The 18228-nt window shown below is 43.0% G+C and overlaps 1 protein-coding gene across 4 annotated transcripts; it reads right to left on the bottom strand.

Moving 5' to 3' along the window:
• Positions 1–10270: 10270 nt before the first annotated feature.
• LOC128744049 (uncharacterized) lies at positions 10271–18228 on the bottom strand. 4 transcript variants are annotated; one of them, XR_008412352.1, is made up of 5 exons: positions 18056–18228; positions 11344–11506; positions 10969–11277; positions 10685–10901; positions 10271–10629 (listed from the first exon to the last, which is right to left on the bottom strand). XR_008412352.1 is itself a non-coding variant. In XM_053840814.1 (4 exons), exons 2-4 carry the CDS (start codon positions 11458–11460, stop codon positions 10827–10829), a joined length of 501 nt encoding a protein of 166 aa, XP_053696789.1. In that variant the 5' UTR covers positions 11461–11506; positions 18032–18228; the 3' UTR covers positions 10271–10826. The 4 variants fall into 4 exon arrangements, 3 of the variants coding, with proteins under 3 accessions (XP_053696789.1, XP_053696780.1, XP_053696800.1); XM_053840814.1 differs by having other exon boundaries at positions 10271–10901; positions 18032–18228; XM_053840805.1 differs by having other exon boundaries at positions 10271–10901.

The following is an 18228-nucleotide window of genomic DNA, read 5'->3' as shown; positions in this document are numbered from 1 at the left end:
GGATGACATGCCGAAGATTAAAAATTTGGTCTGTAGTGGCACGGGCCTCCATAAATCCCACCTGGTATTACCCTACGAACTCTCCTGCCACCGGTGATAGACGACGCAGCAAAATCTGTTGGTGGCTTTGACCATCGTTATGCTGCGGTTATTACAGCAATCTATCCGATCGCCCTTTCTGTAGATGGGGCAAACCACACCCTCAATCCACTCGTCCGGCAGCCCTCTCCCAAACCCCTGAAACCATCCAGTGATGTGTCGTTGCTGGCGGTTCTTGGCCATTCCTGCAGAGTTCCGCTAGGAATTGCTCCTTTCCGGCTCTATCTCTGCTCGATCTCTGTCCCATCTCTGCCACTTCCACCGCTATTATGGCGCGTTAAAAAGCTGAAAAGTCTTTGTTAATGCCGTCAACTCCCAATACTACTCTCTCTGCTCTCTGGTCAGTTTTGAATTGCTGAAAATCGCATAACGTATGCACTTACTGTTCAAAAAATCCTTAAAATATTGTTTTCTTGAGCATTTCCTGGCCTAGTTTTAGCCTATATTTTTTCCTAGATTTTTTCAGCTGCATATCCCGCTTTATCAAAACAGTATCGGGATGAAATTATCGATTAAGCATAATATCGACGTCGTAAGTATCGATGAAATATATCGAAATATAGGCCTTCGAGTATCGATATCGCGGGTATCGATATGGTATCGCCCAATCCTAGCTGAGTCTCAATAAGAGAGATCTCAGCAAGCTTACCGGTCTTGCGGTAGGATATTGTCTGAGGAAATATCATCTTCGGAATCTCAGTTTCGTACAAGATGATATTTAACCTCGGAACCCTTGCTCTGCAATCGTGGAGCACAAATAGTACGCAGACTGCAGTATCTCAAAAAGGGGAGATCTGGTTGGCGTCGCCGATCAGGGTACTAAGTGCATAAACCTAGTCATCCCTGATTGGCACATGTCTCGCTCCACCTACCAGCCTGTCGCTTCCTCAATAATTGATAGGAAAGCTTGAAGCGTATAGTAAAACAATAAAACGGGGCATACCACAATAGTTCAAAATAATGGACGCAGTGGTAAGAGTACCCAACAGAGGAGAAGATGTAACAGTCGAAATACGTATCTGCGGATTGTTTACGTGAGTGTATGGTTAGTTGGGCTATGTTATAGTTATAGTGCAATTATAGTATAGTGAAAATTTGTAATTATCCTTAAGGTGAACATTGTGTAGTATAATTTTTAGTAGAATAAAACGGAAAACCTTCCTAACTTGAGTCGTATTCGTGATTTTGCTAAGACACTCAACGTAATAACTTTTAATTAGTTAACAATTCACAATTCAATAGTACGAAAAAAAATTAATAAATTGTGCGATCATTGCCTTATTGCAATATACGATCATAGAAGGAACTGGGCATAGTTCGATCACTTTGACTCAATTTTGATTCATTTGACAGTACCGTCTCAGCCAAGCAAAATTGGACCAAGTTATATATGGGAAATTTGTAGAACTAGTTGTAGAGTCGTGCCCTCAGTTCTTTCCGTTCGTAAAGGTAGACCGAATACCCCTAGTGGCATTGGGCGATACTGTATCTGTATCGAAAAAATCAATACTTTTAGGCCGATACATCAATACTTTGGATCGATACTGAGCGTCCCGGTACCGGCCAGTATCGATGCTAAAACGCCGATATTTGTATCGATACCTTTATAGTAAAAGCTAGAGAAACTAAAATACTTATCCTAATTAATAACCTTACTGTTCGCGATCGACTTTTGGGTAGGGTTACTAACGGGACTGTGATCTTCACTGGCAATAATGAAACACAGGATTGTCTTACAGCAACCATCCGCCAACGGCGGTGGCTGCTATTGCACTGAATACTGATTGCTATTTATTAGTCGCCTTTCACACACTTTCGGTAAATAGATTTATTCCACGTTTATACACAATAGCCTTTGTGTATCACGGTCGGTTGAACGAACAATAGCCTTTTGTGACTAGATTCGGTTGGACAATAGAAGCTGACTGCGAGGGAATATTACAATGCGGCTTTCTGCCGCAACACTTACTTATCCTAATACGATGTCCATTAGGATTTCACCTGCATAACAATGTTCCGCCAACAAACTCGGTCCATGGCTGTCCGCCTCCAATTTCTCGAATGTCCTACACTTTCCAGGACTTGCTCCATTAAATGGAGTCCATTTGGTCTAACCGTCGAGCACGCTGCGTACCTCTGCGACTGGTACCAACCGAATTCGAGGCAAACATCATTTTTACGGGATTGTTTTCCGGCATACTCACAACATGTCCCGGCCATTGTATCCTTCCAGCCCCAGCAACTTTCTGAATACTGGGTTCGTCGAAAAGCTGCGCCAGCTTGTGGTTCATGTTTTTCCTCCATACACCGTACTCACATACACCACCAAAGATGATCCTAAACACACAACGTCCAAAAGTGGCCATAGCCGCTGCAGCGCTTTCAAGTCTCCGTCGAGGATTATCCACGTTTCGTTCTTAAACTATCGGTCTTATCTGTGCTTTGTACATGGTACATTTGGTACAGGGATGAAGCTTGCCAGATTTTAGGGTCTTGTAGAATCCGTAGTAAGCACGACTTCCGGCAAGAATGGTGAGGTTTACTTCTCTGCTGCAGTTGTTATCCGACGTCATCAACGACCCGAAGTATACAAACTCGTTCACCACCTCGAACTCGTAGAAATTAAAATAAGAAGTGTACCTAATTAAAAGTACGGCTTCTAATTTCTAAATAAACTAACTCTGCAAAAATACCTAGATGCATTCCTATAGTTCCAGTCTTATTGTGCGCGCATTCCCTTACTGGACACGACGGTTGAAACAGTCGTGTTTCTGAACGGTCGTAAAAAGGGTCGTTTTTAGCTTTTGACAGATAAAATGTCAAATTGTGTCATCATCGCTGTTTCATTATTGGAACCAATCGAGCAAAGTAAATAAACCTAACAATTACCGTTCTATCAGAAAAAAACGGAGCGAAATTCAGCATAAAATGAATTTGTATTTTCAACGCCGTTTCAAAGTCGAATGTAAATCGTCATCCGCGTGTTTGGGCAGAAAATGTTCTGATTTTTTAGTTCTACCGATATGGTCACCTCGCTTAATATTCATAAGTTCCATTTCTAGCATTTTTGTCTGTAAGGTTGCTGAGTGGTCGATTTCTGGCCGGCCCGGCCAGTTTTTCACTTGCAAAGGCGGTGACCGGTCAATCTGGCAAAAAGTCGGTTTACCGAATTAAGAAAAGGGATTTGTACTTTTTGTCCGATTTTTAAAATTTATGTTTTATTTCCATCATTCCGCTAGATTTTCTAATAAATTTATTAGCAATTCCGAGCGATTCGTTGCAGTTTCCGGTCAAAAGAGTTTAAAACAGGCCTGACCAGTCCGACATCAGCTATTTTTTCGTTCCTAACGAGATTTCGTATGAGTAGGAAAGAAAATCAACAGCACACGCATATAATTTTCTAAAAATTAAGCTAAATAATAAACAAAAGTATGGATTCCGTTGTGGTTGCGTGCACCCTGTCAGTGTATCGATACTTGCCGTCCGATATTTCAGTCAGACCGATACTTTAAAAATTTTTTTATCGATATTCGAATATTGATACTTCTCGCAGTATCACCCAATGCTCCCTAGCCAATTGGCTGCCGCTCACGTCGACGGTTCATTCACGAATCCCCCAAGCTTATGTGAGCGCGCATCGCTTTAGCTTCATATGTTCACTAACACAAGTACGGCCGACAAGCAGGGTAGTATTCACTAACCTTTATATTAACTCAATCCTACATTCCTTCCCCACTCGGACTAATCAAACATTTGTTAATTTCACTTACACTTATTCAGCCGAGAGCCGGGGTGGCTCTTGCCGTATCAAGAATTCCTCTCCATTGTACTCGGTCCTGGGCTACTCGTCGCCAATTCGTCGCGCGTCTCGACACACGCAAGTCGGCTTCAACCTGGCTCCGCCACTCTCCGCTTTCCGTTTGCACTCCGCCAAAAATAGTCCGCAACACCTTTCATTCAAAAACGGCAAGTGCACGTATGTCTTCCGTAAGTAAAGTTACTGTCTCAAGTCCGTAGAGGACTACCGGTCTGATTAGCGTTTTGTACATCGATAGCTTTGTGCGGCGGCGTATGCTTCTTGATCGAAACGTCTTGCGAAGGGAAAAGTAGGCTCGATTTCCAGCTTGAATGCGTCGTTGGATCTCCTTACTCGTATTATTGTCGGCGGTGACCAGAGATCCCAAATATACGAACTCATCAACCACTTCCAGCTCATCGCCGTCAATAGTCACTGTCCGTGGGAGGCAAACGTTACTATCTCGAGAGCCTCTTCCTACCATATATTTGGTTTTCAACGCATTAATTTGTAACCCTCTCCTCCTAGCCTCCGTTTTTAGTCTGGCGTAGATTACCTCCGCCGTCCCACGGTTTCTAGTAATGATGTCGAGGTCGTCTGCAAAGGCTACGAGTTGGCTACTCTTACTGAAGATCGTTCCCCTCGTTTCAATGCCCGCTCGCCGGATCACACCTTCAATAGGGATATTGAACAACATACAGGACAGTACATCCCCTTGCCGTAACCCTCAGCGCGATTCAAAAGGGCTTGAGAGTGTCCCCGAAACGCGCACGTAGCACATCACTCGTTCCAGAGTAGCTTTGATCAGCCGCGTCAGTTTGTCCGGAAAACCGTACTCGTGCATTATCTGCCATGGCTGTTCGCGTTCAACGGTATCGTATGCTGCTCTGAAATCCACGAAAATATGATGCGTGGGCACGTTGTACTCTCGACATTTCTGAAGGATTTGTCGGAGAGTAAAAATTTGATCCGTAGTAGCACGGGCCTCCACAAAGCCCGCCTGATACTGCCCTACGAGATCTCTTGCTATTGGGGATAGACGACGCAACAGAATCTGGGAGAGCACCATGTAGGCGGCGTTGACCAGCGTAATGCCGCGGTAGTTACAGCAGTCTAGCCGATCGCCCTTTTTGTAGATGGGACAGACTACGCCTTCCATCCACTCCTCCGGTAGTTTCTCTTCTTCCCAAATCCTTGAAATCAGCCAGTGAAGTACCGTTACTAGCGTTTCTTGGCCATTTTTGAAGAGTTCAGCCGGGAGTCGGTCCTTCCCGGCGGCTCTATTATTTTTCAGCAGATCGATTTCTCGTCGGATCTCTTCGAGATCGGGAGCCGGTACACTGTTATCGTTTGTAGGTATTCCGAGGTTAACTGCCATTGCGTCTCCTGCTGCTATATCGCCGTTGAGGTGTTCATCGAAGAACTGCTTCCACCTGTCGACCACCTCGCGTTCGTTTGTGATAAGATCCCCTCCCTCGTCCCTACACATGTCAGGATTTGGTGTGTAGGCCTTGCGAGTTTGGTTCACCTTCTCGTAAAACTTGCGGGTATCATTAGCCCGGAATAGTTGTTCAAGCTCCTCACGATCTCTGTCCTCCTTCTGGCGCTTTTTCCTTCTCAGCATCGTGGTTAACTCATTCCTCGCTTGTCGATACTTGGCCAAATTCTCTCTCGTGGATATGCTCAGATAGTTTTCCCAAGCTCTTTTTTTCCTCTCTATCGCTTCTTAGCATTTCCCGTCAAACCAATCATTTCGTGCACTCGAGGTTTCCACATCTAGCACCGCGGTTGCGGCCTCGTTGACGGCCGAGCGTATCCTACTCCATCCGTTTTCGAGGTTCGAAGCATCTAGCTTCACAGAGGAACGCAGAGATTCATCCAGTACGCGCGCGTAGTTTTCGGCAGTTCGCGGGTTGTCTAGTTGCCGAATGTTTAGCCGAGGAGGGCGACTTTGTCGTGAGGTATAAACCGTCGATAGTTTTGAGCGCACATGCACTGCTACTAGGTAGTGGTCCGAGTCAATATCAGCACTCCGTAGGGAGCGTACGTTGGTGATGTTCGAGAAAAACCGGCCCTCGATGAGAATATGGTCGATTTGGTTCGAGGTTCGTTGGTCAGGTGATCTCCAGGTGGCCTTGTGGATATCTTTGTGGGGAAAGAAGGTGCTTTTGATCACTAAGCCTCCGGAAGTCGCAAAGTTGATGCATCGCTGGCCGTTATCGTTCGTGTCGGTGTGTAGGCTATGGCGCCCGTTCACCGGTCTATACATTGCTTCCCGCCCGACCTGGGTGTTCATATCCCCGATGACGATCTTGATGTCCCGTCGTGAGCAGCTGTCGTACGTTGCCTCCAGCTGCGCATAAAACGCTTCCTTCTCGTCGTCGGGTCTACCTTCGTGTGGGCAACGCACGTTTATGAGGGTATAGTTGAAGAAACGGCCTTTTATCCTCAACACGCACATTCTTTCATTGATCGCTTTCCAGTCCATTACGCAATCCTGCATTTTTCCCAAGACTACGAAGCCCGTTCTCAGCTCGTTGGTCGCTCCGCCACTCTGGAAAAATTGGGCTTTGCCGCCACGGATCCTCCACACCTACTCGCCTTTGCGACAGATCTCCTGCAGTGCCACGATGCCAAACTTTCGGGGTTCTAGCTGATTAATTTTAACGTATGTTGATTTTTGTTTAATGTATGTGTTCCTTGAGGAGACTAGGAGAGCAGTGATCTGCAGATCTGCAGAGATCTCTGCATTCTCTGCCTGTAAAACAAACATACGTAGCAACCAGAATGTATCACGAAAACAAAATAACAGGACAAACACATATTGTCTCACACCAGTAAACAGGACAACTTTCGGTGAGAATATATTTTGATACACACTTGCTCTCACAAGCGGTTGTTGTTGGTGATGCAGATATACAATAAAATATGTGTTTGTCTCAAGTCAGCTGGATAAAGACAAGGCTTTACCAGCAATTTGTACAAAAGGGACAAGCAGCAAAACCCTTAAGAAAATGACTAACTTGCTTTGATCCAAAGTATGGCATACAATGTTACCTTGGCAACTACCAAACACTGCCGCTGCCAACACAGTGTGACATGTTTAGGATTGCTTTTGTTGCGTACAATGCGTATTGCATTCAGCAGTGTGTCTTTTTCGCAGGCAACAACACGGTTGTCATGAAACATCTGTATTCACGATAAACCGCTATGATAACTTGTTATTGTCCTAACTTCCATGCATTAGTGACAAACTTTCATCATACATTGTCGCAACATTTTGAAGTAGGGACAATATCTTTGTCTCTTGTGCGTTCGTAATGTTTGATTCCCTGCCTGTTCTACATCTTCGATATCTTATTTCCTTTGTATTATCATCTGGTTTTGGCCGGCGAGGGCCTTTCTCTACACAATCATCACAATTCTCATCCAAACTCAACACGTTGGTTTCCCCCGAGCAAATGTTCCCGCCCTACAGTTTTGTGCTTCTTCGGAGAACATCATGTTTGCACTTCCGATCAAAGTCTGCGACTGCTTCCTGCGTTTTGTGACAGACAAGTCCGTAAATTCAATAGATACCGATAAGATTCTCATCGCCTACATTCCTGCACCGATCGACGAAAAGAGATTGCAAAATTTGCTAATTGAATATATACACCAAGGACCAAGCTTCGGCAAGCGATATTTCATTAATATTAAAATTACATTTACGCTTAGTAGCATCGTTGAATATATGAATATCGTATGCATCACAAACATGCCAAATAAAACGTTTTGCTTCATGAGAACCGCCATCGGTAGCACTGCTCTAGCGGCACTAGGTACAATGAATACGAACCGAAGAAACGATTGGTTCGACGGCGAATGCGAGCAATTAGTGCAGGAGAAGAATGCAGTACGTGCGAGGATGCTGCAACACCGTACGAGGGCGAATGTGGATCGATATAAACAAGCAAAACTCGGTCTTCCGGAGGAAAAAGCGCCAACAGGAAGATCGGGATCGCGAGGCGATGGAAGAACTGTACCGTGCTAACGATAAACGGAGGTTCTACGAGAAGTTAAACCGTTCGCGCAAAGGCTATGTGCCGCAGGTCGATATGTGTCGAGACTCAGACGGTAATCTTCTCACGAACGAACGTGAGGTGATCGAGAGGTGGAAGCAGTATTATGACGAGCACCTTAACAGCGATGTAGCTAAACATGGAGGTGACGATATGGCAATAGATCTTGGAGCACGAGCAGAAGACGACAGAATACCAGCCCCTGACCTCCAGGAGGTAGCAGAAGAGATCGGTCGGCTGAAGAACAATAAAGCGGCTGTGGCTGATCAGCTACCCGGCGAGCTGCTGAAATACGGTGGTGACGCACTGGCTAGAGCGCTGCACTGGGTCATTGTCAAGATTTGGGAGGATGAGCTACTACCGGAGGAGTGGACGGAAGGCATCGTGTGTCCGATCAACAAAAAGGGCGACAAGTTGGATTGTTGCAATTACCGCGCAATTACACTGTTGAACGCCGCCTACAAAGTACTCTCCCAACTTTTATGTCGTCGACTATCACCATTTGCAAAGGAGTTCGTGGGGCAATATCAAGCGGGTTTCATGAGTGCCCGTGCCACCACGGACCAGATTTTCGCGCTCCGGCAAGCGTTGCAGAAATGTCGCGAATACAACGTGCCCACGCATCATTTATTCATCGACTTCAAATCGGCGTACGACACGATCGATCGAGATCAGCTATGGCAGATTATGCACTACTACGGATTTCCGGATAAACTAACGGGATTGGTCAAGGCGACGATGGATCGAGTATTGTGTGTTGTTCGAGTATCAGGGGCAGTCTCGAGTCCCTTTGGATCTCGAAGAGGGTTACGGCAAGGTGATGGGCTTTCATGGCCACGTGGCGAGTGGCACGATTTTCACGAAGTCCGTTCAGCTTCTTGGTTTCGCTGACGACATTGACATCATTACACGTTCCTTTGAGAAGATGGCGGAAACGTACATCGGACTGAAAGCTGAAGCCAAACGGATAGGACTTGTCATTAATGTATCGAAAGCAAAATATATGAAAGGAAGAGATTCTAAAGAAGTGAATGCTGACCTCCCTCCCCGGATTCATTTAGACGGTGATGAAATCGAGGTGGTAGAAGAGTTCGTGTATCTGGGCTCACTGGTTACCGCAGACAACGACACCAGCAGAGAAATACAAAGACGCATTATGGCAGGAAATCGTGCCTACTTTGGACTCCGTAGGACGCTGCGATCGAACTAAATTCACCACCGCACGAAGTTAACAATCTACAAGACGCTGATTAGACCAGAAGTCCTTTACGGATGAGACATGGACTATGCTCGTGGAGGACCAACCCGCCCTTAGTGTTTTCGAACGGAAGGTGTTGCGCACCATCTACGGCGGAGTGCAGATGGAAGACGGAACGTGGAGGAGGCGAATGAACCATGAATTGCATCAGCTGCTTAGGGAACCACCTGTCGCTCACACCGCAAAAGTCGGTCGCCTGCGATAGGCTGGGTATGTCGTGACGATGTCGGACGACTGCCCGGTAAAAAAAATTCTCAATAACGATTCTACTGGAACGAAACGGCGGGGCGCGCAGCGAGCAAGATGGATCGATCAAGTGGAAGGCGACCTGCGGACCCTACGTAGACTACGTGGCTGGCGAATTGCGGCCATGGACCGAGTAGAATGGAGACGACTTCTTCGTACAGCAGAGGAAACCACGGCCTGGAGCTGATTAAGTTAAAGTTCATGAGAACCGCTAGATTAATGGCGTAGCTGCTTAACATATCAAGGTTCATGATACCCTCGAGACCTTTGTCACAAATCGCTCGCCGAAACCTTTACTGTTATATGATGGCATTTCTCCGGCAATATGATTGTTTCTAACCTCAGAGGAAGTTTGCGTTAGGAATGCGTAGCTAATAATTTGCATGTAAATAATAATTTGTTTTAAATAGACGTATGGATATGATATGATGAAACCTGTTTTTCCATACAATGAATAAACTACGTTAAAAACTGGACACCTATTGTGTCTTATTGTATTGTAACTCTCATTCTGATTTCATCCCAATTTCTTAGCGGTTCTTCAGTTAAAACAGTAAAGCTATTCGGCTACAGGCAGGTACAACCAAGAACTCTCCGAAGTCATAAGGATTTCTACAATTTCCCACCCGGCGGACGAATCACAGCATGTGCGGTAGTACGGTACCGTTGGACTTCCTCGATTATTTAATAGAGTTGCATAAGGTTTTGACTTTAATTTGTCCAGAGAAGTAATCAAGCGTAATTTTAAGACAATTCGGTGTTGGTTTCTCAAGTTAAATAACTAATACTAAACGATCAAGTGAAGTAGTATATAATAAAACATTTATTCTCACGATACACTGCTTTAAAAAAAAGTTTACAAATAAATTTAAATAGAAAAAGCTCATTCAAAACGTTTGTTTGAAACAAGTTAATGCTTCGACTAGTAAACTAATTAACTCTTCAGTATTTCTGGAGAAACTACAAAATCTCCCTAGGCTCTGGCTGGCAGTTAAAATGCGTGTGTTTGCAATATAGTTCCTCAAAAGTTCTAATAGAGCTTGAATAAAGATAATCGAAAATTTGTAAAAAGGCTTGTACAATATATTCTGTAGGCACACATTTCCTGTTCGCACTGTGCGAAATACGTTGCGAGAAGACGAACATTTATTGCTACAATCTTTAGCTGACTGGAAACGGGGTTTGATGTGAAAATATCTGAGACTGTTTTCAGTAGTAACTTACCACAATCATTGTATCTTATTGAGAGTTCGACTTGATGCTTTAACGATAGACGGATAGTAGATTATATTTAGCTGTAATGTTTGACGCCATTTAGATGGTTAAGGTATCGACTGCCAAAGTTTATTACTTGCTAAGTCGAATCTTAGATGCCTCGGTATGATCGCTGAGCCAACAAGGCACTAAAGAGGTAGAGTGCAGACACGATGATTCCCATTATCTACAATAGGCGAAAGAGTAGAAAAGTCAATGTGTGAATTTGATTATTATAATTTGCGCCAACTTACAGAAGCTGCCATGTAGGCATCCTTGAGATTCGAGTAATATCTTCCATTGGTGACGTCCACCAGCAGGATGATGGATGCTATCAGATACAGTAGGAACGCAATGGTGTGATAGACCAGTTCGTAGATAGTTTTGGAAATGATTCCTCCGGTGCTGAGCGAAACCAGACATGATACCAGCAAGCAAAATGTGCCGATAAGGAACGAAACTGCCATCAGCAGGAAGAACAGCTCCGGATTACCGCTGGCGTAGACGGAATGGTAGCGACGCAGATGCCATGCGACTAGACCCACAATGACAGCGCCAATAATCTGCAATGAAGAGACACATCGTTCAAAAGGACCATCGCGTTTCCAATTGGAAATTGAGACACAAACCAGTTGAGCAAGCTTCAGCAGACCGGGTGTTGTTCTCAAATAGCCAGTGTTGAGAACAACATGAGATGTGCTGGTGGTGGTGGTTGTGGTCCGCGTTATGACGACCGAGTGCGACATCTTGGTGATTCAGTAGGAAACTTGTGGATAATGCAAAACAGTTTGGCTATCGAGAAAACATAGTATAATCAATATATATAGAATGTCAGTGTCGCTGGTGTTTCATGGATATTTTGGTGGCAAACATGTTGCTGGTTCGTGTCTTGGATACGGGAACTACATTGTCAAATTGCCCAATAGAAAATTTTCCTGCCGACGAAATACCCCAAAACGACCAAATCGGGTGATTTATCCTACGTGATTTACGGAAAAGCAGAAGGATTTTTTATTGGGCTGCCTTTTTAGTTTGACAATCAGATTCCCGTTTCGAATCGATCACTCACACATATGCGCATACAGTGTAAATACGTAATTTTCAAATGTGTGATATTTACCACGAGCACTGCAGCGACACTGGCATTCTATATATATTGATTCAACTGAAAACATGCAGTATTTAATATCTAAATAACTATGTGTTATATTTAGAGTGCAATGCTGGAGCAAATTGTGTGTACTTTTCGTCGAATTTATGGTTTTGAGTATTTTAGTACAACAACTAGCCTTTGTATTCTGATAAAATAAAGTGAATTGTTCCAAGCTTCAAGTTTAAGTTGAAAATTTTCACGTTCAATTTAAACTCCGATTTCATGTCCAATTTTAAGTCCAATTTCAACTTTACTATACATAATTGTAATTTATGTTCGATTTTAGCCCAATCTCAAGTCTACACGCAGAAAAATGATGATAGTTTGAAACAACAATCCCCTGTTGTTGAGTTCAACTTGAATCATATTTTTGAATCAAAAAAATATTGTTTAAACTGAATTCGTACTCCTTTTGCTTCTACTAGATCGTTTATAAACCCAAAAGTATTTATTTTTGATTCTACAATTTTTTCTTTGATAGAAACTAGCAATTATTCTAATTATTCGAGTCATACAGTTAGAACCAAAAAAATATCTGAGTTAGCCTTCAGTCTACAATATTTTTTGTTGAATTTATGCAGAATTTTTTTGCATTTACGATTTTTTTTTCTGCGTGTAATTTTATTTCATTTCCAACTCCAATTTAGGATAGTACGTTTCGAGCATATATTTCTCCAGTTAATAGCTTTTCCATTTATTTCAGCATATGGTGGCAAATGGTTGGGGCAACATGAGTTAAAATAGGTGATCTAGTTTTTACAGTTTGTAGAACAGAAGTGCGCGGGACGATTGGTTAGCAACCATCGACGTTGTTTATACATTCAACAGTTTCCGCTTTGAAAATTTCGGTGATCGTCAAGGGTAACCCAGTGGGGGTGAAAAACAAATTTGAACATCAGAAAACCTCTCTTGACTAACCTTGGGTTGGGGTTTTGCGACGGTAAAAACCTAAGAGCGAAACGTAAGAATCTGGCCTGAACAGTTTTAATTCGGTTGCTCCAAATTTCGGTATAATCATATTTGCCGATGTCTCCATAATGAGCGGACAAGTGAGTAGTACAATGGCCACAGGCAAAACGGGTCGGTAAACTGTCTGGCAATCCTCATAATAAAGCCAAGGTAACATTAGCACGTGCTATGATATGAGAATAGTGATGTTTAAAGGAAAGTTGGTAGTCTAGTAACACCAAGGTCCTCAATTACTGTGATTATTTCAAGCATTTCTCCAGAAACTGTATAGTTAAACAATATTGGGATTTTCTTACGTGTGAAAGAAATTACACTACATTTCGACACACTAATAGTCAATAAGTTTTGCAAGCACTGACCAGAGAAAGAATCGAAGAATCGTTGCAGTTCGATGAAGTCTGTGATAGTTCGAACGACAAGAAATAATTTCAGATCATCAGGGTAAATGAGTTTACAACCAGGCGGGATAATGCACACGCCATTAAAGAATAAAGAGAACAGTAGCGGTCCCAGGTTACTCCCTTACGGAACAACAGACAGGCTAATAAAACTGTCTGATTCAGAAGAAGAAGCCTGGGTACTAATTCCGTTATCGAAATTTGACCTTCTGTTTGTATACGACAGACTCCGCAACCAGCTGTTAGAATACAGGACAGTGCGGGGTCAGTGCTACGATCCTATTGACTCTAACAGCCTCTCCCAGCCGAGATTCGAACATACGACGACTGGCTTATTAGACCAGCGTCTTACCTCGAGGCCAACTGGGAGGTTGTCTGTCTGTCTGATTCAATGTGGCCTAATTTAGCAGAGAGCGAGCGGTTAACGAGATAAGATTTCAGCCACCCAGTTGTCGGAATCCTCCATTCTTCCTTCCATTTCACTCAGTCAGTTCTGCGGCCGCTCTTAGTCACGTCACGTCTGTCTAAAATCTGATCCGAGCTCAAGAGCTCTAGAAGCTTCTCCCTCATATTTATGAATTTTATACCTTTCTCTCTTTTCTTCTCTTTACCCTCACACCTTTTTTATTACACACAGTCTTTCTCTTTCTTGAACTCGAACCTAGGCATGTACATCCTAAATCGAAATCACAAAGTTTGGTTATTGAATTTTTTAAAACCAATATTATTAGAACACCTCAAATCTTATTCATTTACTATTGAATACTTTTTACTTTATTTCTTAAGTGAAATATTGAATAGCTGAAGCCGTTTCCAATTTATTAACATATATTACCTACACCAGTAAAGCGTGTTGTGGCTCCGAGACGTTCACGTTTAGCTACTAAAATAGAATAATCGACACGATCGAACGCAGCTTTCAAGTCTGTGTAAATAGTGTCCACTATTCGAGGTGATCAATTTAACCCGACTGATCAATTTCGCCCGAATCGACGGTACCTCGCAGCTGACGTTTACGTCGAAGCTAGGTATAAAGCAATTAAAATGGCGTTGCAGACCGGTGATTATGCTGAAGGAGCTGTAGTTGGTTCGCCGTACACGTAAAAATGGACCAACTTTGAGCGTATATGTTGAGGTTTGCGAGTAGACAAGGGCAATCCACTCTCGAGGTCCGCAAATTGGCAACAGTTAACGCTCTGATCATATTGCAACGAGTGTTCAAAAGTTCGAGATCGATAAGTCTGCAACGTTGTTCATAGCAAGGCAGCTGAAAGGGGTCGTTCCAATGCAATCTTCGACGAGCGAAACGTATGAATCTGCGCTGCACAGACTCGATTCGGTCAACTCCATTTTGGTAATAAGGACTCCACACTAGAGCGCAGTAATCAAGATTGGTCCGGACAAGACAATAGATGTCGTTAAAGTTCTTAATCCCAAATTCCTGCAAGCTTTGTCGACAATAAATGCACTATGCTGTTTGAAGTCAAGGTTAGAGTCAAGCAGTATTCCCAAGTCCTTGACACAGTTTTCGCGGCGTAGAGATACTTCTGATAGCATGTAGTCGAAGACGAGAGGGTTTAATTTCCTGGAGAATGTAATTTTTTCACATTTGTCGGAGTTCAGCAGCATGTGATTATCTGCGCACCATTTTGCAAAAATCAATAGCTGCTCTTGCAGGAATGCGGCGTCGGGCGGGCTATCTACTTTAGCATAAGGCTTCACATCGTCGGCAAAAGAGAGTCATGAGCATTTAAGCAGGAAGTTGACCTTGTGGAATACCAGAGTGTGAAAGGTGTGGAAGTAAAATCGTCGATACTAACTTCTAGGTGGCGGTCGGAGAGGTATGAATTAAACCATCGTAGCAACGAGCCTCCGATTCCGAATTTGTCCAGTTTGGTGATGGCGATTCGTTGGTTCAATTTGTCGAAAGCAGCGGAAAGGTCCGTGTAAATAACGTCCATCTGCGATCGGTCGTTAAAACTTTTTATCACGTCGGACGTAAGAGTTATAAGATTGATTGTCGTAGACCGCTTGGACAAAAAGCCGTGTTGATCATCTACGACGTATTGCTTAACGAACGCGAATACAGGTGCATACACGACAAGCTAGAACAGTTTTGATATTGAACAGTGCAGAGATGTCGCGATAGTTATTCCCATTTATCCTATTCCCCTTTTTATGAACAGGAAACATGTAAGCCGATTTCCATATTGTTGGGAAGACAACTCTGATTGATAAACTGAACAGGTGGCTCGGAGCAGCCAAGGCGTTGATACACTGTTTCAGCAGAAGAGACGGGAAATTCAGAGTAAACACTGATTCTGTGAAGGAAATCTAGCAATATTTGCTCTTAGAGATCTGACAAAACGATCGTTTCCCTTACGGTGCCGGTCATACCCCCCTTACCACTAACATATTTTTGAACACCTCATGCTTCTGATCGTAGAAAGAAACGATCGAAACCACCTAGGTAAGCTTTTCGTCATATAAACGCCACAAACATAAAATCATTCCGATTTATTGATCTTATTTTATGATGACCCATCTCTTTGCCTACAGATGGTCCACCCCTTCAATTCAGTATTCATAAAGTTATCGTTTAGTCCATTTAAGTTACCTTTCTTATTGATCTAAAATTTTGAAAATTCGTTAAGTTTTAACGTAAGAAGTGGTAAGATGGTACAGTCAGATGTACTGACAACGTGAGTATTTTTGTACACAGGGAGAACGTTAACACATGGTCAGAGTGTTCTTAGGTCAAGCCAGCCACGTAGCCAGAAGGGGGGGGCCGGGGGCCCAATTTTAATTTTAACTGTTTTATATGCATATTTTTGCGTCTAGAACTACAATACATTAAATGTATTATAATGTATTATATTTATAAGTAGTAAGATATGCATATAATGTATTAGGAGCCAAGATAGGGCTCCTGGCCCTCCCCTCTGGCTACGTGGCTGGGTCAAGCCCTGGATCAAGCCCTGGATCAAGCAAACTGCTCTGAATTCATTTTTCATATCCTTAATCAAAACAAAACTTTCACATGTAGCTTCATTGTCTTACTTGTTAGAGGGTTGAAGAACAAGCGTAAATCTTCATGTCATCAGTTATATAGTGTATGACTTCATAATGAACTCACGATGAATAATATACCTATAGCAAACAATTATCATATCAACTACCGAATATATTTCGCATCGAAGAATGTCTGCGTGAATGACGGAAGTGTGCGGAAACTGCAAAAGGCCACTTGCTTGCCGCCCTTGAGTGTCTTCTATAGACGATCAGCAAACTGACTATATCATTCCCTATACATACTTATATGCTCTACCAAGCGAGACACTAATCAACAATCGAAAAGCACTGATAGGCAGCAATTCAATGACTGCATTTAAGTGACCCGTGACGATGACGCCACACCTCATCATTCGCAGCTTGGCGGTAGGTGACGTTTAAAATGACTTTTCCCTTACGTACTTACAGTATTTTGAAAATTGTTATCTAGAGTAATGGTGTGGAAAAACTGCATCCATAGTATCGTGTAACAGAACAATAACGTAAACCAGTCAATGGCGGCTTTGCGCGTGTATGACCGCAAGCAAAGCGCGTTCTGCACTCCTTTTACGGACATCGAAGTCAAGGTGATGTTTACCTCTCTTCTCGATGGTCGAGCTAAGTTGGTAAGTTGTATTGAGCATACGATGAACTTGTATTATACATGTGACCCACAGCTAAAAGGTACACCGCTTGTCCCGAATATTCAATATAACTACATGTTACTAAACTGCACCTGCTGTGCAATTTAGTGTTATTACTTCTATGCGAATGAATAGCAACACATCTGAAGATTTGGAACAAACGATAAACAGAAATAATATTTCTGGCGTCACTAATTTAGAAAATAACAACTTGTTAATTAAAACCAAGGGAACCAAATCATTTATTGTGAGGAAGAACAATAAATATCGAGCTGTCGTACAGAATTTTTCACTAACAGGTCTGAGCACACAATTAATATTCCGACAGCTCAATGTTAACTCGTAAAAACAAACACCTTGGCCTGAATAGCAAAAGATTGAAACATATTTATATTCCTTGTTTTTTTTACATACTCTTTCTCTGAGATCAACCAAACTTCTCTTCCAATTTAAATACACTAACCAAGTATAATTTCGACACTCCAACTCGATGTGCGTCCGAGTGCAATAGTTTGAATCGCACTCATCGAAGGGAGATATTACTAAGAAGATTAAAAATAGCATTTCGTCGACCACGCTGACATCATCCGGCGTGTTCTCCTGTTGGCTCTTTGAATACAAACATGCTGCTGGCCAGGCGTCGTCTAGCCACACGCTCAAGAGTCTGAAGCTACCCCCGATGCGCGCGCTTAATTTGGGTCAAGAAAATCTCGCTGGGTTGTATGCTGGCTGTACTGGATAGTCGGAACAGTGCAACATCCATTTACCGCAAGGAGCTTCGCACAATTATGCGGCTGCGACGATGGAATACGATAACTGCAGCCTTCACGGTTAGTAGACGGAGGACTTTTTGTTTTCTTTGTCGCAAATTTCATTTTTACCCAAAGACGCCCACATCAAAAAACGTTGCAAAAATACTCAGCATGTTAATTAAAATCTACTACACACCGATGTTTGTGTTCATCTATGATAACTAGCTAACACATGTACTCAATGAGTTGTTCAGAATTCCAGTGATAAGAGGGACCACTCATGCATTTGTTGCATTCTTCAAATAAATTCAATTTCACAGTCAACAATGACATCATTTCTTACAACTTACAGTGAAAAAATCATTCACACACACCTTTCTTCGAATCTCCGTTCGGCCCTCAGCCCTTGATGAGTAAAGGGAAAAGGCCTTGATTGGAAGCGTCTAGGGAGCGGGGAACGGTGGGTGGTTTCGAACAATAACACTAGGCGTGGGATTTCACGACCGAGACTAAACACTACGCGGACGCTTTAAGCTCCGAACTAACT

The sequence above is a fragment of the Sabethes cyaneus genome, chromosome 1 (assembly GCF_943734655.1).
Source record: "Sabethes cyaneus chromosome 1, idSabCyanKW18_F2, whole genome shotgun sequence".
NCBI classification, from domain to species: Eukaryota; Metazoa; Arthropoda; class Insecta; order Diptera; family Culicidae; genus Sabethes; species Sabethes cyaneus.
Note: the sequence above shows the minus strand (reverse complement) of the source record. Positions and strands in the feature narration are given on the sequence as shown.